The 25736-nt window shown below is 35.9% G+C and overlaps 3 protein-coding genes across 4 annotated transcripts; 1 reads left to right on the plus strand and 2 right to left on the minus strand.

Moving 5' to 3' along the window:
- The first annotated feature begins 220 nt into the window (after positions 1–220).
- Positions 221–12474, plus strand: LOC144444609 (33 kDa inner dynein arm light chain, axonemal). 2 transcript variants are annotated; one of them, XR_013481860.1, is made up of 7 exons: positions 221–409; positions 1673–1818; positions 2461–2630; positions 3604–3782; positions 4565–4729; positions 5176–5299; positions 12464–12474. XR_013481860.1 is itself a non-coding variant. In XM_078134094.1 (6 exons), exons 1-6 carry the CDS (start codon positions 329–331, stop codon positions 5209–5211), a joined length of 777 nt encoding a protein of 258 aa, XP_077990220.1. In that variant the 5' UTR covers positions 221–328; the 3' UTR covers positions 5212–5590. The 2 variants fall into 2 exon arrangements, 1 of the variants encoding a protein (XP_077990220.1); XM_078134094.1 differs by lacking the exon at positions 12464–12474 and having other exon boundaries at positions 5176–5590.
- Positions 11012–14256, minus strand: LOC144444368 (medium-chain acyl-CoA ligase ACSF2, mitochondrial-like). Its single transcript, XM_078133782.1, has 2 exons — positions 14188–14256; positions 11012–12695 (listed from the first exon to the last, which is right to left on the minus strand). The coding sequence occupies exon 2, from the start codon at positions 12677–12679 to the stop codon at positions 11012–11014; it is 1668 nt and encodes a 555-aa protein (XP_077989908.1). The 5' UTR covers positions 12680–12695; positions 14188–14256.
- A 5868-nt stretch (positions 14257–20124) lies between these two features.
- Positions 20125–23647, minus strand: LOC144444369 (medium-chain acyl-CoA ligase ACSF2, mitochondrial-like). The gene is made up of 3 exons (XM_078133783.1): positions 23627–23647; positions 22121–22205; positions 20125–21530 (listed from the first exon to the last, which is right to left on the minus strand). The coding sequence occupies exons 1-3, from the start codon at positions 23645–23647 to the stop codon at positions 20125–20127; spliced, it is 1512 nt and encodes a 503-aa protein (XP_077989909.1).
- Between the last annotated feature and the right edge of the window lie 2089 nt (positions 23648–25736).

Genomic DNA, 25736 nt, shown 5'->3' on the forward strand with positions numbered 1-25736 from the left:
TATTTCCTTTAAACTGTTAAATTTATTGCATTTAAAATTATTGTCGGACTGATTTTAACAGTTTCTTTCACGATACACAAATTTTAAATGCACAGTTTTATTGTGTTCACTTGTGTACGATGCTGCTTAGAAAACAGCCATACCAATTTTTACGGTTTAGCTACGTACTTTGCATTGCATGCCGGGATATTAAATTTACGCATGCGCTGTTTACAGTTTCCATGGAAGCTGAGATTTGACAACAACTTGCATCGCGATCGTCTCACTGCTGATATTTTCAGGAATACCTTGCAAATAGCGTGTATTTTTGACAGTTTAATCAAACAAGATGATTCCACCAAACGCATCTCTCGTCAAATATGATAACCCAGTGCTCGTTAGTCGAAATACAGACAAGAAAACGCCACGGGTAAGTTATAATGTTGTGGTGCGATGCAAATAGGCGCTCAAAACCCCAAACGTTATTTCAATGTGGTAACATTAGCAAGTGTTAGCAGATTTTTTTGTTTACCAATGTTGACGTGCACGATTTATTTTTTCCGTAAACTTTTATTTGGTTTAATGTCCATGCTTTGTGACGCAAAAAAATGTGACATTGAATTTGATTGATGTATATATTGACCATAACGTTAGATACATAAGTTGCAGGTTACACAGCAACAAAATGATAGTATACACATGGACTACATACAATATATTACATACATGTACCTGATTCCAGCAAATTTTACATCATGACATTACTTTGCTTTCCTCATAATAGACTCAGAGATCGAAACAAAATATGTTAGAGCGCCGTTGATATGTTTTACTTTGATTTACTGACTGTTGTCATGATACATGTATGTAATCAAATTCAAAGTACAAGTTTATCATGTTTATTTATTAACTGAATTTCTTAAATTTTGTCATTCCATCCAGGTGTTTATGTTGGCTGTTATAAATTTTTAAAAATGAATATTTTTTTAGAGCTAAAATGATAATAAAGTCCAAGTTTAGAATTTTGTTTAGTTTAACAGGTTCTAATTAAATGAATATATTATAATATTGTGTAGTCTCAACAATGAATATTTAAGTTATGTCATATTATGTAGCACAAATTTGTTTTACCATAAATGTATGTGAAAAAAGTAACATATGTTGATTGCCATTCCATATATAAAGTGGACCAATAGTAATATTAAAGTAAATGTGTCCTAGCCTGAACTTTTTCATTTGTGAAATTTCAATCATTTCACTCACAGGAAGTCTATTGATGTCTAGATGACTTTGCAATTTTAAGATTTCACAGGGCTCTCCTTAGTACTACAATAGTTGATTTCACTATAATAGTATTAGTTTACATCACACTTGGATGTTTTCTACAGACATATAAATTATAGAGTAGCAGGTTGCACCATATAATGTCGTGAAAACAATGAAATGATTAACACGACAGTGAGATTGTTTTGTTATTTATATTTACTTTTTTTCTCTTTCTTGGGAGATCTTGTAAGGAGGCCCAGGTATCGAAGATGTGACTAGTATTCCATTTTAAGTATTAATTATACACACTAAATTTCAGATCATGACAATATGAGTAAAGTATATGTATGTTTGTGTGTGTACATGTAAATCACACCTTTTCTTCCAGAAATTAATGTGTATCCAATTTTGTCTATTTTCACATTAGGCCCGTGCACTCAAAGCTAGTCCACAACAGTCTGGAAATACTGGACCAGTTCCCAATCCTCCACCAAAGGGAGCCAAACTTCCTCCAATGGATGCCCAGAAAGCCCAACAGACAGATGAAATTTTAAATTCAATCCTGCCACCAAGGTAAGATCAAATAACATCCAATAATATCGTTATAATAGATTGCATACATGTGTGTGACAGTGTGTTATTGTCATAGTGTGTGACAGTGTGTGCGTGTGCCACTGTGTGTGTGTATGTATGTGCATGTGCATGTGTGTGTATGTGTGTCATTTGTATGTCTGTGTTTTCCATAATGTAAGACTCAATGAGGCAGGATGGGAAATAAACAATGTCAGGAGCTTCCTTTATCTCCCAGCTGGTCTCAGCATTGTTTACAGTAGGCAATGTTTCAAGAGAGGCAAAGCTTTGCTAAAATTGTTCATAATACCTCGCCCAAATGTATAACAAGCCTCTCCCTAAGCCAGGTCTTCCAATTTTTACAACTCCATTTTTCAGAGACCAATCATCAGCTTCAACTCAGTAGACAAATTGACTTACATTTAGGTTATAACACACAAACACTTCAATTGAGTAAAATACCACTGAGCTTTCAATCAGTGTTGGTCGACAATCCTCATCAGAATGACCAATTCTATCATATTTACAGCTGACTGCTTTGAGAACTTCAGAGTGCTTGAGTTTCCTAAGCATAAAAAATGTAGCTAAGATAAAATTAGCCTTGCTTATGTTCTCATTTCACAATATCATTTGATTTGCTAATAGGGAATGGACAGAGAACGGACAGCTATGGGTACAACAGGTATCAAGTACACCAGCCACACGTCTTGATGTTGTCAACCTACAGGAACAGTTAGATCAGAGGTTACAACAACGTCAAGCTAGAGAAACTGGTATTTGTCCAGTCAGGAGAGAACTTTATTCACAATGTTTTGGTAAGTTAGGATAAAAGTGCTCACAATAAGTGTGTTGATGCTTTAAAAACATGATGAAATTGATTTGTTTCATTATGTCTACTCTTTTGTATATTGTGAAATACAGTATATCAAATATACAAACTATTTTGTGCCTTGATTTCTATGTCTGTAATGTCTAGCAAAGTATACTGTTTCAAAAACAGACATCAACATTGGGAACTTAATATGAACTACAGCCATGGCAGGACCTATGTAGCATTTGCTTGAATTTATAAAACTGCCTTTGAAGATTTCTTGATGGTTTTGACCCTTGTACAGTTGTCAGGCTACAAAAATAGATCACTTTCGATAATGAAAATCTTCTACTTTTTTAGACTAGTGTACAGCGAGTTCTTGTGGTGCACCAAAATTTGATGGTGCTCTTTCCCTTACCACATAGTAACTTATGGACCACATCTCCTGATTTTATCATTTTCGCCCACAACAATAATTATTGTCCTTTATTTGAAGCATGCTTATAATCACACTACATAAATTTCAGTGTTCCCCCCAGGATAGATTACATACAAGGATGGTAGCTTATTTGCGTAAACATTTGCATATTGACAATATTTTATATTTATTTGCATAGTGATTATCACAATTGTCTTTAACATTGAAACATACTCTGACGTGTTTATATTTTGAAGTGAAAGTATCACCATATTATAATAATAATTATATCATTCAAAAATTACTAAAACTCAAGAATGGATTTTTGAAGCATGGCAGAAACCTGCAAATCATGGTTGCCTGGGTTGCAAGGACTTTGTTAGCACCATGTTTTGTCTAACGTGGGAGAACTCTGACAAGACATGTACAAATAAATGCATCAAATTTGATACAATACAACTGCAATCATGCAGTTCTGCTATGGTTGTAGTTAATAACTATGGATGTGTCTTAGTTTCAAATTCAAATGATGACTGTGGATTGTTCTACATCCCTGTAGATGAGTTAATTCGTCAAGTTACCATCAACTGTGCAGAGCGTGGATTGTTATTACTGAGAGTACGTGATGAAATCAGAATGACCATTGCTGCCTATCAGACCCTCTATGAAAGCAGCGTTGCATTTGGTATGCGTAAAGCATTACAAGCAGAACAAGGCAAAGCTGATATGGAGAAAAAGGTAAGAACAAAAAATATTCATCGTGGAAGTGAAAATATGTTGATTAATGTTTGCCTCATTATTCATAGTAAAGTATTGTTACCATCTAAAAACAAATATTCTATTGATTGTGTAAAGTTGAGAGTTACTTTCATGTCTTCAGATGATTTCTCCAATGGCTCATATTACAGGATAAAGTGTGGTGACCTATGAACTAAGTGACATTTAAATGACTTTAATATGCAAATTAGCAAATTTACTGCATATTTATGAGTCTATGTTAATTACCGTTTGAACAGATGTACATTTTGAAGTACAGGCTAAGAAAATGGATCACAGTATTTTGCAGTCTCAGTACACTATAAGAGTAAACTTGACACTTCTTCTGGACATGTGTATCAGAAGACAACTGAACTGAAATAGTCTTTAACCCTAAGGATGCCATAGACTTTTCATATAATAAAGACTCCCTAGGTCAAGGACTTTTTCCACTATAGAGGAGGTTCTTACCTACTCAGCAATTATCAACTTTAACTGGAAAGGAATTGAATCCTATTGTACCATATTCACACATTACATATATACATTGTCGAATGAATATTAATTTACCCAGATATGAGGTGAAGAGATGAAAATTGGGCTTATGAGTAAACTTGTCAGACGTGCGGTGTGGGAACCAAGAAGGGTCTGTTTAAATATATACAGACATGGCTTTGTAAGGGTTAAATGTACACATTTTTATGGTTGTTGGTATTTGTACCCATTGCACTAATGAATCACTGCTGTTAATTTTATCATCTTAGATCTCAGAGTTAGAACAAGATAAGAGAGACTTGGAACGTCAAGTGAATGAACTGAAAGCAAAATGTGAAGCCATTGAGAAGAGAGAAGCTGAACGTAGACAAGTTGAAGAAAAGAAACATGCTGAGGAAATCCAATTCTTAAAGAGAACTAATCAACAGTTGAAGGTAAGATCATTTAGTTTATGAACATGTGAAACTTGAAGAATAAACATATTGTTTGCATTTTATTTCCACTTATCTTATGTTAATCAGAGATTGAAAGTCAAGAGAAAAAAAGCATTTTCTGTTCTTCAAAGTTTGATATGACTGGAAGAGTCCAATTACCCATCAATCAATCAATCAATCAATCAATCATTCATTCAGTCAGTCAGTCAGTCAGTCAGTCAGACAATACATTTATCAAATCAATCAATCAATCAATCAATCAATCAATCAATGCATTTACTCAATGAATTACTTCATGACTCAATGTAGGAATGAATGAACCAATCAAGTGATCAATTACTTATATAATCAATCATTTCAAAGAATGGCAACGCACAGGGATGGGATATTAGTTTTTATTCCTCCAATATATTTTATGACTGATGACATTTCTGTTTATCTTGCAGACACAACTGGAAGGTATTATTGCTCCAAAGAAATAAAGTGAAGATTCCTTGTTTTGAACCAAAAGACTATTCTTATCCTACAATAACAAAAAAACAATAATAACAGAAAAGAAAACAAAAAAAAGTGGAGAGCCGTGTACATGAACTGAATTATTCACACACGAAACTTAATTGAAATGTTGTCGAAATTGTTAAAACCACAGATTGAATGTCTATTTGAATTGATGTGTGATCATTCTTAGTGTATATATATAGAACATTGTATTCCTTACCAACACAGACACTTACTTCCATTTTGTATATACATTTCTTGTGGCTATCATATACCTATTTGGAATTAATTTTATTTCTGTAAAAGCCTTGTCTTGAAAACAAATGAAGTTTTGTTACCATGTATTCCAATAAAACTATTTGACACACATGTCTGTCTTCTGTGCTGAGATGATAATTCATAAGTTGACAATAGTTGAATGATCACTCTGTAAAGACAATTATTGCACAGCGTTCTCCCCTTGATAAATGGCAAGGGTGGTGCATGGTAATTTACTTAACATTAATAACATGGTGATTTGCATAATCATTTGCATAATGGTCAGCATATAATATGCATTGAAACATACTCTGACATGTTTATATTTAACACATACATGGACATTGGGATCAGCCAGTTCAGGGGATGTGTAGATGAAGGTGTATTCAGGACATGATGATCCCATCAGTGATGTTGAAATTAGGTTTTTACATGTGAACTTGTATCTCAAAAAGTATTTGGTCGATGGGGCTGAAATTTGGTAAGACTTTTCTAGACATGCTATTCTGCAGATATTGTTCAATTTTTTTGGCACAATTTCGACACAATTGGCCCCAGCAGCTATGACCACACCCTTAGCAACAAACATGGCAGTATATTTTGCTAAAGTAAGAACACCATCTGGTAGGCAAGTGAGAGAACAATCAAAAAATGTATGCAAATATACCTAGCAAAAAGACTACGCCCATAGCAACAACCAAATGGCATATGTTACAAACATAACAACAAGGAGTAATAGACAAGTTAATAAACATTCAGAAAATGTATGTGTATGCCTAGCAACAACACCACCCATAGCAACAACCAAATTATGTATATCGCAAAGATAACAGGGATTATTGACAAGTGAATAAACATTCAACAAATGTATACAAATATGCTTAGCAACAATACCATACCCATAGCAACAGCTAAATGATGAAGTATATTGCAAAGATGACAACGCATACCAAATAAACTTTAATATTTTAAAATGTATTTTCTGATCACAACCCCCCCTCTCTCCCCCCCCCCCAAAAAAAAATCATTATCATATATATAAGTAATATTTGCATAATGGTGTTAGCCATGGTTCACAGTGTCTAATATTTCTAGGAACCTAAATATGAACATTACCCGGCCTCCGTTGACCCAAGGAAACAGACATTGGCTGTTTTCCACTTTGGGGGAACATATCCTTCCCGAATTGAGCTGTTGAAAATTACACAAATTGCTTTGGCAAGGGAATCAATAAAATCATGCAAAATCCAATTTGGGATGGAATCAGGGGAAACGGATTTGTTCACTTTGATATTGGCTAATTTTACCTCAACGTCATGTACTGTAATTGTAAATCTACTGGGAAATTGACCTTCATGTTTTGTCACTCTTGATAGATCTAGTGGTTTGAGTTGCTCACTGACACTTTGAAAGAAGGAATTAATTTGTGTGGCTAATTCTTTGATATTACCATTACAAATATCATTTGCTAACCCTTGGAAGCTGTTTTTTCCCTGTTTACTTTTACCAAGAAGCTCGAGGCAAGTAAAATCATAAACCCCTCGTCGTAATTGGTTGATGAAATCATACAGGTAATGAAAGAAATGCAACAGTGATGCGTTCTTTTTGAATTAAATCTGCTAATATTGATGCATCGGCCTTGGCGCGAGGTACAATAGCAGTGAATCCACACACTATACTCATGACAGTTGCGAATTCACCACCAGAATACGCAAATGGACTCAGAGAGATGAATTGAATATCTTTGGTAACTGCCTCTTTGATGTATTGTCCAAATGTATACGTATTTTCAACAGAACACCTATGTGACCTCACAGCTGCTTTCGGCATCCCTGTACTTCCAGACTGATGTGAATATCATGGTTACTTCATCATCTTGTTTGACTGTTTTCCTGATTTCCATCACTTGCTTAAAATCGCTTTCTTCCCCTAACTCTAAAACATCTTCAAATCGAGACATACCAGCTTTCTCCTCTTTATCAAGATAACTGACTCTATGAAGAGCAGGGAGATTTTCTGCCCTCGTGTATCCTGTTTTATTTTTACACATATATGGTACTATTTCACCGAAAACCTTTTCCCGGTTACCAGAACCAATAACCAAAGTTGAAACCTTCGTTTTGTTGAGAAGACACTCCATTTGCTGTGCCTTGTATCCTACCAGAAAGCGGACATTTATCATCTTGGTGTAAGCTGTTGCATATTGGGTAATGATCCATTCATATCGATTTTCAAACCAAATACCAACTCGATCTCCTGGTTGGAGACCCAAGTGGAGAAGACGTCATGACGAAGCTGCTTGTACGTGATTATTTCATTTCCCAACTTAGAGACAAACGCGAAATCTTCTTTGTCCGGGGAATTCTCTGCAACTCTATCCAAAGCGTCACATAATGTCATCCCAGAGTAAGGAACAGATGATGCACTGTGGAGATAGCTTGTCTTTGGTGTTAAAGACCATGTCATGTCGCTAGCTATGATTTTTACCTATATTAAACGGAGGATGAATATGATATATTGTTATCAAAATTGTATTGTTGAAAGTATTCATTGCTTTCGAACATGGTGAGTTTAGAAGCTCATTTTCCTACATAAAGCAAAGACAAATTTGCTTGAAAAATTCTACTTATGCAAATTCTTAACTCCATACATTAATATCTACTTTTATTGGTTACACATTTTGTTAGTGAGAGTTTTCTCAATTGCAGAAGAAAAGACACATGTTTCAGTAAATACTTTGTGTAATATCGAAAATGCTTTTCAAAATTTATGCCTGTGCGTTTACGTTGCAAGCGTTGCGAACGTGGACGTCACGATCAATCGCTTCGGGACACACAGTAATGATCAGTAAGCGTTTGAAAAGAGGCGAAAATCACATTAGATATTTATTATCAGTTCTTAGTGACGCGACTATTTAGACAACCAACTTTAGCGTCATCGAAATGATAACGAGCTATTCTCTCTTGTAACGTTTTAAAAGAAAACTGTCGGACAGTATAGTACTACGTAGTATAGTACTAGTGCCGATAACAAAGTAGCAATCCTGCACAAAGAAACGTGATATACATTTCTATGACACGACAAAACCCCCTGTTTTAGATGTAAACTAGTTGTTTCATGTCTCATGCCTGTGGCATGTTAAGTCTTGATAAAGCGTTTAGGAACTTATTGCATAGGTTGGAAATTGAATCAAAGGCAATAGGCTTTAGTAGCGAGATCAATAGTTCAATGTACATGTAGGATAAACACTAAACATTTTAAAGTTAGGCCTTATATCAGACCCCCAGCCCCTTCTAACTAATAAATTGGCCAAATTTACTATTTAAAATGTTTCAGACAGTACAATCAATTTCTAATCAGTATGTAGTAGTGCATGTATGTAGTGCTAAGAATACAAAGCCAGTGAGTTATGAGAAAACAGTTCTTTTGTCGACACTTTATTTTAGTGCCATGCATTTACTACAGTGAAGATTCTCCCATAAATGTCTCAATTTTACATTTAAAAAGATTTATGTATTTAGGGGTACAAATTTCTATTAAAAGTAAAATCGTTCTTGTAGAATGAGAACTAAAATGGCTCAGAAAACCCCCACCCCCAAAGTCAATTTCTTTATTTTTTCATCCTACATTCAGTTACTAACCTCGCCCCTTAACCAGTATAAGAAATGTTAGAAAAGACGAGAAATTCGTTTTGTTGCATATTTTTTCAAGACTGACCAGACGACCTCATGACCCCGTTTGGCTGAGCTCCTTATGTAAACTTTTGACAACCTAAAGCTATCAATTTCAAAACACAATAAATTTTGTTTGTGTTATGCACAAAACACTACAGTACAGCCACGGTTCGATGCCGATAGGTCGCAAAGTGGCCTAAATTATTGTTACACCACTGATTTCACTGCATAACCACTCATTGCTGGCTGACATTGAGACAATATGAGAATATACAACTGTATAGTTTGCAATTTGAATCTCAACCGGTTTATGCAAGTACTGTTGTCAATATCGAGGGAAGTAGAAATATGGGACAAAATAGTTGGCGCTACATGAATAGATCCTGTATTCATATCCTGTCATTGGAACCTGTAACCTTCTTACGTAGTCGAAGAATTTGAACATATCTCTGTCAATGACCCCATAAAAAATAGTATTATTACGTCATTCAGAAAGCAATCCCATAAAAGCAACACTTACAAATTGACTTTAAAAAAGATCTATAACAGAATGTCTTAATGGTGTTTGACGTGTCTCTGCTGTCATACCACGTGATGTATTTCTACCTTTCACCTTTAGACACATAATGACGAGGACAAAAACCCCGTCCTACCTGGTTGAAGGTGCAGTTTACATGTAGTCATTTACATTCAGCATATATATATATATATATATATATATATATATATATATATATATATATATATATATATATATATATATATATATATATATATATATATATATATATATATATATATATATATATATATATATATATACATCGTGATGGTTTAATGGTTAGAGTGGCTGACGTACAGACGACCGGGTGCTAGCCATGCTGCAGTCATTTGTTTCCACGTAGGTAAAGTCTTTGGGCAAGATTTGAAAAATTACTTTTCCCTCATCAACCTAGCAGGGACCCAGTAGGATAGAGGTTGTTATGTGAATAACGCTGTGCTTATGAATTGGTGGCTCCCTTGGAGTTGAAGAGACACTGCCATTACAGGTCCATGCCAGGGATACTTCATATAAAGTGACAAAAAGCATAAAATTATTGTTGTTATTAGTATTACAAGCATAACCAACACCAATTTCTCTACTAGTTATTCTTTCTATCCAAAAACTTTCCAGTAACCGTGGTAATCTTTAACACGCAGTGTTCACGATGTCTTTAGATAATCTTTTTCATAATTAATCTTTCTCTTCTCTTCTCTTCTTTTTTTATTTAATTCTATTCAATTCAATTCAATTCAATTCAATTCAATTCAATTCTATTCTAATTCAATTCTATTCTATTCTATTCTATTCTATTCTATTCTATTCTATTCTTTTCCATTCTATTCTATTCACAGCTTTGACCATGGAACTTTGGTCATGGCCAATACTCAAGGTCTCATGAAACAGCTAATTATTGGTAATGTTGGGGTAGACACATCAAAGGTATCAATTTGTATCAAACGTTTGGAGAAAATGTGTATTTTGTATCATAAATGTGGCCGTAATATTAACAAAATGGTCAAGATAGCAAAATTAAGTGACGTGCATATAATATACTGTTTGGTATTTGTGTCGTATTTGTTGAAATTGAGTCAGGAGTGTCAGATATGGCTAGCCTTGGATGGACAGATGGATGGAATGATATGGGTAATTCCTCCATTGCTGTGTCAATTGGGAGCTAACAGCATGATATTCACACAAGGGTTTCCAACTGGATTTTATTGTTCACATGTTCCATGAATGTCAGTTGAGATTTTAGTACAAATACCAAGCTTTCTACCTACAATGTATACTTTTCTATGTTTGGGTTATTTATTTGTTAAGCCCCAGTCTTTCACTGGCTTTCTTTGCAAGCTCTATGCGGGCTATCTTCCCAGAGAGGCTTGATGGAAATGACTCAAAGAACAGCACATACTTTGGAACAAAGTACTCCTCAAGAATAGGACGCACGAATTCCAAGATTTCATCAACAGTTGCTTCTTGGTCATTTTCGAGGCAAATACATGCACAGATTTCTTCAACCAGCCGTTGATCTGGAACTGATACAACCTGTGGCAATTTAACTTTTGGGTGCCTGACAAGAATTCTCTCTATCTCTTGAGGATATATATTCCTTTCTCCTTTGATTATGATATCTTTTTTTCGACCCATCACATGTAGACATCCATCTTCCTCCATCAGACAAAGGTCACCGGTGTGAAACCAACCACTGACATCAATATCATTGGTTTCCTCTTCATCGCCTTCATATCTGAGGAAGATGTAAGGAGACCTTACACACAGTTCACCTGTTGTGTTAAGAGGCACTATGTTTCCTTTATCGTCAACGACTTTGATTTCCTGGTGATCGATTGGATACCCTATCTTGGAGAATTTGTCCTGATTGAAGTTGAAGGTGACATATCCAGCTTCTGTTGAACCTAAACCAGTGAAGAGATTGGGTGTGACCAGCTGCCTAACCCTGTCGAGAGCCTCTTTTGGGACTAAATTGCCACCGGTGAGGAGACATTCAAGTGAACTAAAGTCATGATCCCGAAATTGTGGCTGGTTGATGAAATCAAAAAGGTAGTGAAACATGAGAATGGTAACAGTGATACTTTCTTTCTGAATGACTTCCGCAATCATAGATGTATCAGCTTCAGGGTCTGGAATGATAACTGTGAACCTGGAAATGACTCCCATGATAGTTCCGGTATCACCACCAATATGCGCAAATGGACTCGTACACATACAACGCACATCTTTGCCGGCTTTGGAGACTACGTCTGCAATATGTCGACTAGATGTGTATAGATTTTCCGCAACACATCGATGTGACCTTACAACAGCTTTTGGCATCCCTGTACTTCCAGAAGTGAATATTATCATCACTTCATCATCTGGTTGGACTGTTTTTCTGATTTCCATTAGTTGTTGAAAATCGACTTCAATTCCTAACTCCGAAATAAATGTGAATCGGAACATGCCAGCTTTCTCATCCTGCCCAATATGTATTATTCTCTGAAGAGTAGAGAAATTTTCATATCCCGCATTATTTTCTTCTCCTTTTGCCACCATTTCCCTGAAAACGTTCTCCGGGTTACCAGAACCAATAAACAAAGTGGACACTTTAGTTTTGTTGAAAAGATATTTCATATACTCTGCCTTGTATCCCACAAGAAAGCGGACAGTTACTAATTTAATGTAAGCAGATGCATATTGTGTAAGGATCCATTCATATCGATTTTCAAACCAAATGCCAACTCGATCTCCTGGTTTCAGACCAAAGTGGAGAAGGCCAGCCGCAAACTTGATAACGTCATGATGTAGTTGTTTGTAAGTGATGCTTTCTCTTCCCAACTTAGAGACAAACACAAAAGCTTCTTTGTCCGGGGAATTCTCTGCAGCTCTATCCAAAGCATCACACAATGTCATTCCAGAGTAAGGAATGGTTGATGCACTGTCGAGATAGCTTGTTTTGGGTTTGAAAAGTCTTAGCATGCTGTGAATCTTGTACCTGCATTAGAAGATGAATGCAATATGTTATCAATATATTATTGATGAATGTGATAAATTTCCTACCTTCCATTCAGGAAGCAAGTATATTATTTTGATTGTTGACAATGTACTTTGCATTGTTATTAACTATGGATATGAGGTGCTCATGTTTCACTTTTACTATAGCATTCTTTTAACCATGGTAATGAACAGCCCCCCAAAGTTACCTGAAATTATGGCTTTATGCATACAATGTATTCAAACTTCATGCAATATAGACAGATAGAAGGTTCACACTTAGTTACTCCTCAAATAGAAACATTGTTTTGACACTGTACTTTGCATTGCTATTATATATGTATATGAGGTACTCAAGACATATTTCACCTTTACTATGGCAGCTCGATGTTGGCTTGGGGTTAGGGTTATGCATCATAATCAGATAATGTCAGACCATATGACCATAGCCATTTGCCATATAGTGAACAGTGTCTTCACATATACTGTTGTGGTAGTAGAGGTTGGAGAAATAATCAATGCCTTTAGGACTTCCAAGGTGATGGCATCGATATGATTAATTCCTTTAAACCATTGTTGATGGGGTTAGTGTCATTTTCCATGTCTGACAGCATTTAAACCATGTTTTTGAAATATTTTAACTGGGGAGGGTCATACTGTAGAGAAAGGAAATTGAGGGAGAATCACTTTTTACGCAAAAGGCCGGGCCTGATTTCCCCCCCCCCCCCCGGCCGTCTCCTTGTAATTACTGAAGGCTCCCTTAGTTGGCAAAATGGTGGTTGGATACCTCCATTTCTGTATCTGAATATTTGTAAATGTGTTCAAAGTAGGTTTTGAAGCACTTTATATTGCTGATTGACACTGTAGATATAGCTGTATGAAGTCAAAATGGTGGTCGTTCAGTTTGCCAAACAATGTATGCCATGTATTAACCATTTCTATAGGCGTGTACATAATGAGCATATACAGTTAGCCTACTTGATTGTATTATTATATTTTACACTGGCATGATCTCACAACAGTTTCCGGCATCCCATGTAACAACAGTATTTTTGAAATAGTACACATGAATTATTATTGAAGTTGTGTAGTTCTTACGTTTTTAGTAGTCAAGACGTCTACAGTCAAATCTTTTCCGAAAAGTGACTTTTGCTATATAGCGTTTTACTGTAAAATAACGTATTTAAGACACTGTGTACTCAGCGAGTTTCCTCGTATCAGTGAGGTGCCTCGATTATGTACTACGATTGAGAACTATGTAATGGTGGTATTCATACAATAGCTTGATACAAACACGGCGTTACCAATAACGAGGGATGCGGATTTGGGGGCAGGAGACATGCCAGACAAAGTATTTGATGTTGTCAGAATGGAATATGTGACCTACTTACAACGTTGAACCAGGCAAGCCATCTAAGTACGCCTATGTGTCCACTCACCATCTGATATCATAATGTGAAAGAACCGATTCAGTAATCAATGTAGATAATTACCTTTAAAAGCTTATTCCACAGGGAAGGTAAAGAGATTGTCTGGAAACTTGTTTGCTTGACACGGCTCTGCTGCCGTATCACGTGATGATATTATTTGACCCTAGCTACTCTGACCTTAGAATGACACATACAAAAACAGGTCTTACATAGCTAAGTTAAAGGTACATGTATAATAAATACATTTACATTCAGCATGTTACAAAATGTAGTCATGGTGGTTGACCCCTATTATGATAAATGTGGGAGTTTTCCTAAACAAAGAATTCCGAAACAGCAATTGCAGATCTGTATGCAAATGGTTAGGTTACAAATGTGATGCTATCTTAAATTGTGTGCATAAACACAGACACGTTCGTTAAAAACTATCAAGAAATTAGAAAGAAATATGATTCTCAATTATAATGATGGTCTTTGAGAATGATGCAAGAAGTTTTGATCTGAGGACGCTGGATGTTGAACACTGATGGCAAGTATATTTCATTACTAGTTATTAAACACGACATCCAATCACAGTCTGTCACACTAGTTTTGCTTGCATATATAATATCCAGTATACAAACCTTGACCAATTGTGATCGATCAGACTTCGATACTAAATACTCAAAAGACACAAATATTTACCCAAGCGCATCTGTTTCCAACAATAGGTCCGGTTCGAATTAAGATTAAAACTTGGGTTTGAAAAAAACCCCAGTTGTCTGGTAGAGTTACAGAAAAATTGGTCAGAACAAAAGAGTGGTCCTATGTCATCCTTATGGCTAAATTGGTATAATGATACAAATACAAGAACCTAGGATTAAAACCATGACCTTTGACCATAGATCACCCCGCACGGTGATTTTATAATAATCTTGCCAAAACACAACAATGACTTTATCATAACAAGGGTTTGAGTTACATCTATATTATACTATTTATAAGTCGCGACCTCTATTTTATATGTTTTGATCTGTTTTCTTACAAATCTACAACACGTTGTATATGTTTATAGTCAAAACATTGTCTTTGTCTAAAAGTTGTCCAAATAGGCAAAGTAGTTAATAATAACTATAGTTTGGTCAAGTATAGACTTCATCACTTTGGTATTACTTTGGAATACAATATACTATGTGCTGATTACATACCAAAGTATTCTTGAAGAGAAACGTCCGCGCTATTCATTCACGCTTTAATACTAAGCAATCCTGGATATGGACAACTCTATATATTTCATGCTTCATCGTATCACCTTTAGAATGTTGGGACAGTTAACAAAAAGTGTTTGTGTACATGTTGTTGATGCTTTCAATTCGTAATCGTACTTTTTATCAGGCTGGATGCCTTGGACGTTAAAAAGCAAAGTCCAAAGAACAAAATGAAAATCACGTGTGCGCCTGTCATAAATAATAATGTGTGCCCAGATATATATTTGTGGTGTCACCATCTTATTGTCCGGCCACAGAGGGCGTTGCTTTTAAAAAATTATTTTGTTGATTCAAGGAAATATGCAGGCGTTTGGGTCATTGGCGCCTAAGAAGAAAAGAAAAAGAAAGGCCACCTAATACGTATATGTGACTGTTTGTGTCAGACCTATAAAAAGAAAAAGATAAAAGTACACATTTGTGTTTTAAATATTTTTTTATTCAAATATAGATTAAAACTAGCTCGTATATTGAGCATGTCTACTCATTTACCAGTTGTGCCCTAGTCTGTGTATGATTTTCGCTGCAATCACTGTGCAGGCAATCTTCCATTAGAGGCTGGATGGTAACGACACAAAGAATAGCACATACTTTGGAACAAAGTGTTCCTCTAGAAAGTGACAAACGAATTCCAAGATTTCTTCAGCACTTGCTTCGTGATCATTTTCAAGATAAATACATGCACAGATCTCTCTCAGGATCCGACCAATAAAACCTGTCGCGATTTTACTTTCGGATGTCTCATAAGAAACAAATCTACTTCAACGTCGTAGATATTCTCCCATCCTTTGTTTTGATGATGATAGCGAGCTAACTTGTCTTTTAATGCAAGGAGTAAATCCATTTTAGCTATATTTTTTTTTGCCAGAGATGACATGAAAGGAAAGTGTTCTTCTCGGCCTTCGTGAAGGCCAAAGTTGCACAATATTGCCCACGCATGCGCAATTCAAGTTGATGATACTACATCATCTTTTTACGACCCATCACATGTACATGTACACATCAATTTTCCTTTATTAGACAGGGGTCATCGGTATGATACTAACGACTGTCATAGTTTGGTTTTCCCTACTTCGCTTTCACATCTGAGGAAGATGTAAGGAGACCTTACACGCAATATGAGGAAGATGTAAGGAGACCTTCACGCAGTTCACCTGTGGTATCAAGAATGACTATATTATCAAGATTCAAATCTATTACGTATATTATTTACCAGATATAAAGTGAATGCCTTCTATACGGATTATTTTTCATGTTCCATGTCCTTTATTATCAACTCTCTCTCTCTCTCTCTCTCTCTCTCTCTCTCTCTCTGTATACTGTGTATATACTAAAGCATATTTAAGTTGAAGCATATTGTTAAGATATCATTAATGTATGTAAAAGATTGTATCATTCTAGTAAACCAGTCTTCGACTAGTAGAAAATATGGCAGTATTTAGGTAGAATTAAAATACATCAATATTGTGGCAAAAAAAGAACACGTGGTGGCTGTTGTTGTGTAGGTCTTACTTTTATAGAACTCACGATTTCCACAGTAAAATATTAACTGAACATTGGTATCATTACAATGTTTTGTTTTCAATCAACACATACATTATATACAAGGTTATAAGTGTATTTCCAAAGGTCAAAGAAGGGCTTACATTATTTATTACGATTGAGAAGTAGAGAACTATGTACTTATTGTATATATGAAGTTGAGTCTGAACTGGTTGACGCAAACACTGTGTTGTGTACTGTGGATCGGGAGGGGAAGGGGGAGTATACACGGCGTGTTAAATATCTTGTGACCTCGTAACAGAATCAAACTAGACCAACCTATTCTAACACCTCTCTGTCCCAGCTGGTATCTTTATAAGAAAGATATAATCAAAAGGTAAATGGAAATACTTACCTTCAAAGGTTTATTCCAAACGGAAGTGCAGGAGAATGTTTTAAGTCTTGCTTGTCAACGTAACTGCTTGGCGTGGCTCTGCTGTCATATCACGTGACGTTATTTGAACCTTGTCTTTGGCAGTCAAACATTCTGTTTACTGACTCCATTCACACAGCTGGGTTGAACTTCAAATCTTACAGGTTACCCGAGGATTTTAGCCGTTCAGTACAGCCCGGCTGTATGAATGGGGACCAGCTAGGATAGAGGTTGGAATGTGGTTGCGTTTATTCTTCTATACACTTACGGAGATTTGCAATGGATTGTATACTTCCCAGGGAGTTGAGAAAGTATAAGGGGTCATTGTGGCATATTGGTCAATGTCAGGGGTAGTAATTGTACAGTGCTTTTCAAGAGAAGAGCGTGGGGAAAGTGGTATATAAAAGCTACCAATATTAAAGTGTATTGATTAGTATTGGGTAGTCTTGCTACTAGATCTCCTCGGGCTATTCTGCTTACTGTGAAGGCGACCAAAGTCGTTAGTGAGGGTGACAGCCTTCTCGGCTGTTATTTATATCCTTGAATGTGGAGATGACTTTAGCTAGACCTCGGGTGTTCCACCGTAATATCTATCAGAAGAAAGCCCAAAGTCTATATAGCTAGGAGCTAGACAAAGTATTGGCCAGATGAGTTTAATTCATGTATTATATTTTGAAGAAAATATCGCAACATATTACGTGTTATTGTGTTGTAGGGTCTAAAATAGTACTACAGAATAATAACGTATTTCGTCATAAGGAAGTGTTTTATTGATATAAGCTTACATCTAATTTTATATTAACACAAATCCAATCTATTTTGCATTTCAAAACGATTTATAATCTCCATGGGTACAATTTTCAGCCTGGATAGAAGTATTGTATTCGTAACATCTATACCAAAGCAGAAGTTAAATGTGTAACGTATGATTATTTACCAGATGTAAACTGAATGCCTTATGTTGAGATTGTTGGTGCTATATCCTTTGCTATAAACAATATATATATATATACCAAATTATATTAAATTTGAAGAATGAGATGTTAAGATACAGACATCATACCAAAGCATTTAGAAATTGCATCGCATTATTCAGATATTGCCTAATCATTTTAAGTATGCAAATGGCATATAACAATTAAAACATCATGCATATTATCGCCATGGCAGTCGTTGCAGTGATCATCATCATCATCATCATCATCATCATCATCATCATCATCATCATCATCATCATCATCATCCTTCTCCTCCTCCTCCTCCTCCTCCTCATCATCATCATCATCATCGTGTCTGTATGTACAAAATTACTTCTGTAATAGTTCAGTACACGAAAGGCTGGAATCGTCTTGAACAATGAGATTTGAAAGATGCATTCTTGCCTAACCACCAAACATCATGTAAATGACTCAAAATTAACATTATCACTCTAAATCAGACACATCGGACGCCTTGTTACCGTCAATGTATAAACAAATTTAATTAATACATTCTAACGGTATTGGCTGATTTCCAAAGGAACATTAATTATGCATATGCATGGGATGCTTTCAATTCCTATATGATACTTTTTATAGTCTGGATGCGTTAGAACTGATGTTCAAAGTCATAAAGTAAAACCTAGAAATCAAAATATATATCACCCCCTAATATAAAACTTAAGATAGTAATCAATACTGTAATCTGAATGCAATTAAATATAATATCGGGAACGCAGGGTTGCACATCCCATTGTTCTCATTGGGTGGTCTGCACGCGCAAAATTCAAATTTATGTCGACCCGAGTGCTCGGAGGAGTTCGTGGTATTTTACTAATTTCCTATCATTTGTTGTACAAATTTGAAGACAGACTCACATTACTTAGGTATCATTACTGTCACATACATAACAAAATCCCACAGGTACGATTTTTTCGTGGTAAAAACTGCGCTCAGAAATGACATACCACGATCAGTTGATAAACCATTGATTTTTTTTACTTCTCAAATACACTAATTTCTAGAGCGCACGCCTCTTCGAATTTTCATTTCATGTGGCATTATTAATCTTTTGGGGAGTGGTGTATTTTGAGGCTTTATGGCTTAAGACAGAAATGATAACCAAAAAACACGTACGAAATGTTGGATATTTTATGAAATTATAATAGCTAAAAAAGATACTGGAAATACAGGCTATTTGCAAGATAGCAACTAGTATAATAGCCGACATTTTGACTACATAAGCGTCACATGCGCATATGAATACACATTTTGAAAGCATTTGCTTTCAATCATAGCAAAACATCTTGATATATATGGAGTAAAGTGAAAGAATACGTTCGCCACTTCTGACAAGACAAGTGTTCTGATGGTCGCTCCTGGTCCATAGCATCGACATCATGTCTGCAATTACACGCCCAGCAACAACGGAAATAGAATGACCATGTGTTCCCACTGTATAGTGGTTGTGGTATTAAAGACTACTGTTTCTACCTCTTTATTATTAGCTTATCACACGAGTTTGCTTTATTCCCGTTATAGTCTACAAATAACACACTTTATATCTGCTATATAGACTTTTGAATTCTTAGCTCATTACTTTTTCTGCATGTTTTTAGTATTTGACTGGCTTTCGTTGCAACCTCTGCACGGTCTATCTTCCCTGACAGGCTCGATGGAAATGACTCAAAGAACAGCACATACTTTGGAACATTGTAATCTTCTAGAAAAGAACGCACGAATTCCACGATCTCATCAGCAGTTGCCTCTTCGTTATTTTCGAGACAAATGCATGCACATATTTCTTCAACTAGCCGTTGATCTGGAACTGACACAACCTGTGGTAATTTTACTTTTGGATGCCTCATAAGAATTCTCTCAACTTCCACACATTCCTCCCACCTTTAATGATGATATCTTTTTTACGACCCATCACATGTAGACATCCATCTTCCTCCATTAGACAAAGGTCACCAGTGTGATACCAGCCACTGTCATCGATGCTATCTTTGGTTTTCTTGTCGTCGCTTTGGATGTAAGGAGACCTTACACATAGTTCACCTGTTGTGTTAAGAGGTACTATATTACATTTGGCATCAACGATTTTGATTTCCTGGTGATCGATTGGATATCCAACCTTGGAAAATTTCTCCGGATTAAAGTTGAAGGTGGCACAGCCAGTTTCCGTTGATCCAAAATAGCTGAAGAGATTAGGTGTGACCATCTGCCTTGCCTTGTCAAGAGCCTCTTCTGGGGCTATGTTGCCACCTGTTAAGACACATTCTAACGAGTTAAAGTCATACTCCCAACATTTTCGTTGGTTGATGAAATCAAAAAGGTAGTGAAACATCAGAATGGTAACAGTGACACACTGTTTCTGGATTACTTCTGCTATTATTGATGCATCTGCTTTTTGGTCTGGTACAATAACTGTGAACCCTGACACTACTCCCATTACTGTTCCTATATCACCACCACCATGCGCAAATGGTGCCACACACATAAAACGCACATCTTTAGAAACCACCTCTTTGATATGTCGACCATAAGTGTAGAAATTTTCAACAATACACTGGTGTGACTTCACAGTAGCTTTCGGCAGCCCTGTACTTCCAGAAGTGAACATAATTGTTAGTTCATCATCTTGTTGGACTGTTTTCCTAATTTCCATCACTTGCGTAAAATTCTTGTCTTCTCCCAGCTCAAAAATCTCTTCGAAACAAGACATACCACCTTTACCAAAGCGAATAACTCTATTTAGAGTAGGGAGATTTTCTGCCCCTGTGTATCCTACTCCAGTTTTACACATGTATGGCACCATCTCTTTGAAAACCTTCTCCGGGTTACCAGAACCTATAACCAAAGTGGACACCTTCGTTTTGTTGAGAAGATACTCCATATGCTCTGCCTTGTATCCTACTAGAAAGCGGACATTTATCATCTTGGTGTAAGCTGTTGCATATTGGGTAATGATCCATTCATATCGATTTTCAAACCAAATACCAACTCGATCTCCTGGTTTGAGACCCAAGTGGAGAAGACCAGCTGCCAACTTGATGACATCAAGGCGTAACTGTTTGTACGTAATGATTTCATTTCCCAAGTTAGAGACAAAGACAAACGCTTCTTTGTCTGGGAATTCCTCTGCTGTTTTATCCAAAGCATCACATAATGTCATTCCAGAGTAAGGAACGGATGATGCACTGTGTAGATAGCTTGTTTTTGGATTGAAAAATCTTGCCATGTTGTGATGCTCTGTCCTTTTCCTTCCTGTAATAGAGGATGAATACAATATATTATCATATACCTATGCCTAGTTCAATCGTTCTTAATGATCTTTAACATGAAATATTGTTTTTAATATGGGACGTTAAACGTGATATTCATGCCTTTCTGATTGAATAAGACACAGTGATTTCGAACATATACAAAGCAAATGGTGGCCGATTGTTGACGTTGATGTTATAGTGTATGGTGACAAAACTGAGACATCTTTGAAAGAATGGAAATTTTGGCTGTATCCAAATATATAGCTATAAGGAAATGACGCTTGTTAGGATCATACATTGATTTACAAATTCATAACCAATCCATACAGGTATGTGCATTTTGCAATGGTATTGCCTATGGGACTGTACAAAGGCCACCCACATGTGTTTTCTGCATGTACCACACCAACATACCACAGACGTTACTCGATAATATGAAAGAAAACTTTCTGAAAGTTTTAAAAAAGTTGTGTTATTACCAAACTTGTATTTTGAAAAAAATAGGAACAGTTACACCAAAAGCTGATGAAGATAATGGTCATTCAAACATTTTACCAGTGCAGGTTGACACAGTCAGCAGAATATGTGTACCTGACAATAGAGTTGCACAATGCACGAAGCGCATAGCACATGTAGCAGGCTGTGCTGGTATTTTTTCTGGATTCTCTTTGAACTCCTGGGAATAGGCATATGATAAAGTGGTTATTACCCGATATCACCTCTTTGTTTGTCATATTGTGATTCAAGTCATTTCTGCAATGTGACGCTCGTCTAATTATGATATGTGTCAAGATACGAAAATGGCACTTACAGCATAGCAATATGGCAAACGAACAGGTGATATCGGGTAAGGCCAGGGAAAATAACAAAGCTGTTCAACGGGCCCGACCTACCCATACAGTAAAATGGCTGCTGGAGTACTATGCACAAGCTATATTTTCAGAACAATACATTTGAGTAAATTCCTAATGCATTTTTTGAGTCAATTCCAAATTGTATACAGTGTTTTACTTGGCTCTGATGATGCATACAAGAGGAAACTGAGACTAAGCTAAGCTGATCCATATGAAGGAACGAGCAGAATATACGACAATGGGAAGGGGGTTGAGAAGAAGTCAATGGGCTATCAAAATTCTGAAAGGGAGACATGAAATGTTTTGCTCTTTAATTGTGATTTTGTGGAACCAAACTAAACTTCATGAGAAGTCGTCTGCCAAGTGCACATCTGCAACATATCTTGCGGCTTGGCCACAACAAAATACACTTCATAGCCAGATAATATGTACTGTATAGTAAAATTGTTTCAATTCTGTATTCTAAGACTATATCCAAGCATTGTAAGACTTTAAATTGTGCCTATGATTTGATACTTTATGTCTCTAAATGGTCCCCTACATATTTTCAAAAAAGTTTTTATCTTTGTAGATGTCCCCTCCCAACTACTAGCAATCACTGTGATGATGTATTTCTACCAAATCAAGATGGAAGGTGGCTGGCTAAATACCTCCATGTATTGTTTAGAGCTCGTTATGAGACATCTCCTTATGCATGTGAAATCCACATCCTTTGTAAAGTTATCTCGTTTGGACTGTTACTGTAGTTGGTTATCACTGTTATTTTAATGCATCATTCTACTATATAATTTTATGTTTCTTGTGTAGTGCACGTAGGTGACATAGGGGATGACTACAATAATTCTGGAGTTTCATTTGGTGAGCCTTAGATGTTTTTGAGAGAGGGTGGGGGTGGGGGAGAGGCGCTACATAATTTGTTTAACCATAAATAGTGTACATGTAGAATTGATGGTAAGAAATCACTTGCCATACAGACAAATTGCAAAGGGATAAAATCAAAATGACTGAATAAGAACTATATAAACTCAACTTGTTAAATTTGGGGTGTAGTCGCGTAAATTTACTGAGTGTTGATGCTGAATAGATGCTGGTTATTCTCTTCAGTTTCGCTGTCTGAGCTGGAGTTTTCAGCGCAAATATCCACTCATCTTACAGATCATTGTTTATGGGTATTTTTCCGTTATTTTAGTCGTCGTGTTGTCTTGGACTAATGGACCTTAGCGAAGTGAATTGCACCCCTTACCCTTTGCCAGGCATATACCATTACGGAGTTAATGACCATTCCAGAAATATTTGGTACATACATCAACCATAACAAAACACATATCATAAAAAGCTAGTTGGCATAGTGTTTAGTTTTAATGAGTAATTTGCATCATTGGTGGTTTTCAGTAATTAAGCCACATCTAACGAATGCACACTAACATTTGGTACATACATCAAACATAAGAAAGCACACATGTCATAAAAAAGGTAGTTGGCATTGTTTTTAGTTTTAATGAGTAATTTATATAATTTGTGATTTTCAGTAATTAAGCAATATCTAAAGAATGCACACTTCAAATTCTGCAACATTTGGTATATACATCAACCATAACAAAACACACATGTCCTTTAAAGCTAGTTGTCATAGTTTTCAGTTTTAATGCATATTTAATTATTTCAGTAACTAAGCCATATCTAAAGAATGCACACTTCAAATTCCACAGTATTTGGTACATACATCAACCAAAATAAGAACACACATAAAACGTCTGGTGGCATTGTATTGAGTTTTAATGAGTAATTTGCATAATTAATGATTTCCGGTAATTATGCTATATCTTGAGAATATAGCAAACTTCAAATTTCATTTAATTTCGTACATACATCAACCATAACAAATCACACGTTTTTGATGTATTTTGTTTATGCAGTGATGTTTAATTTGCATAAATAATCATTTGTGATGATTAGGCAATATCCTCAGAATGCAAGCTTTACATTTCAGATAATTTAGTATATGCGATGATTGTAAAGAAAATTAAGTGCTTGTCATGACGTGTCCTTTAAAACTTGTTGATGTATCTTATCATCGTAATCGTCAATTTGCATAATTAATAATGCTTTGATAATTAGGCAATATTTAATTATGCAAGCTCCATATTTCATATAGTTTCATATGATTAATTTTCCAGTTTTACAACTGATTGGCACTGTACATAATACGCCCCACCCATGGCTATCCGATATTGAAACACTATGGCAGAATGTAAGTAGCATGATGTCCTTCAGTTGAACTAACAATATGACATTAACATGTATAAACGATTTTTATCGCCAACTACATAATTTGACTACACTCATTAATCAGCCTACATCATTGTACGTCACTTTGAAATACACCATATAGCAACACTATTTTGATGAAAAGAACAATGTAGATCATACGTTTATACTACTCATGACTTCTAAAGTCAAACGATTACTGTAAACTGACCTTTGTATATTTGTATATATATTCTGTGGTAAGTTAGACGAGAAAAGGGCTGAAAGCTAGGATTATCCAAGTATTTTGATGCAGTACAGAGTTTTAATATATTTGTAGCTATTAATCTGCACAGGTGAGTCTTCATCATAACAATTCACGCTGTTGTGCACAAGCATGCCACCATTGTCTAATAATGTTGTTATACAACTGATTGACATTGTATAGAATAGGTCCCAACCCATGGCTATCCAGTATTTAGAAAATATGTGTGTAAGTCTTACTTTTATAGAACTCACGACTTCCACAGTCAAATATTACTGGACATTTGTATTATTACAATGCTTTGCTTTAAATCAACACATACATTATATACAAGGGTATAAGTGTATTTCCAAAGGTCAAAGAAGGGCCTACATTATTTATTATGATTGAGAAGTAGAGAACTATGTACGTATTGTATGTATGAAGTTGATTCTGAACTGGTTGACGCAGACACTGTGCTGTGTACTGTCGATCACTAGGGGAGGGGGAGGGGGGAGGAGGAGCGAGGGGGAGGAGTAGACACGGCATACACAGTACAACTTTTGTACCTGTGACCCAATGAGTAGTTGAACCAGACAGACCTATTTGCACACCTGTTTGTAACTTTCTTAAAAATGGTCCTATCTGGTATCTTTGTAAGAAAGCAATAATGCAGCATTCAATAGAAATACTTACCTTCAAAATGTTATTCCAGGGGGAAATGCAAGAAATTGTTATAAGATTTGCTTGCTTGTAAACTGCTTGGCCTGGTTCTGTTGTCGTATCACGTGATGTTATTTGAATCTAGCTAATGTTATCTAGTTGGAAAGGCATTTACAAAGAAAGGTCTTTACGGGTCAAA

Source organism: Glandiceps talaboti, chromosome 13 (genome assembly GCF_964340395.1).
Source record: "Glandiceps talaboti chromosome 13, keGlaTala1.1, whole genome shotgun sequence".
Lineage (NCBI taxonomy): Eukaryota > Metazoa > Hemichordata > Enteropneusta > Spengelidae > Glandiceps > Glandiceps talaboti.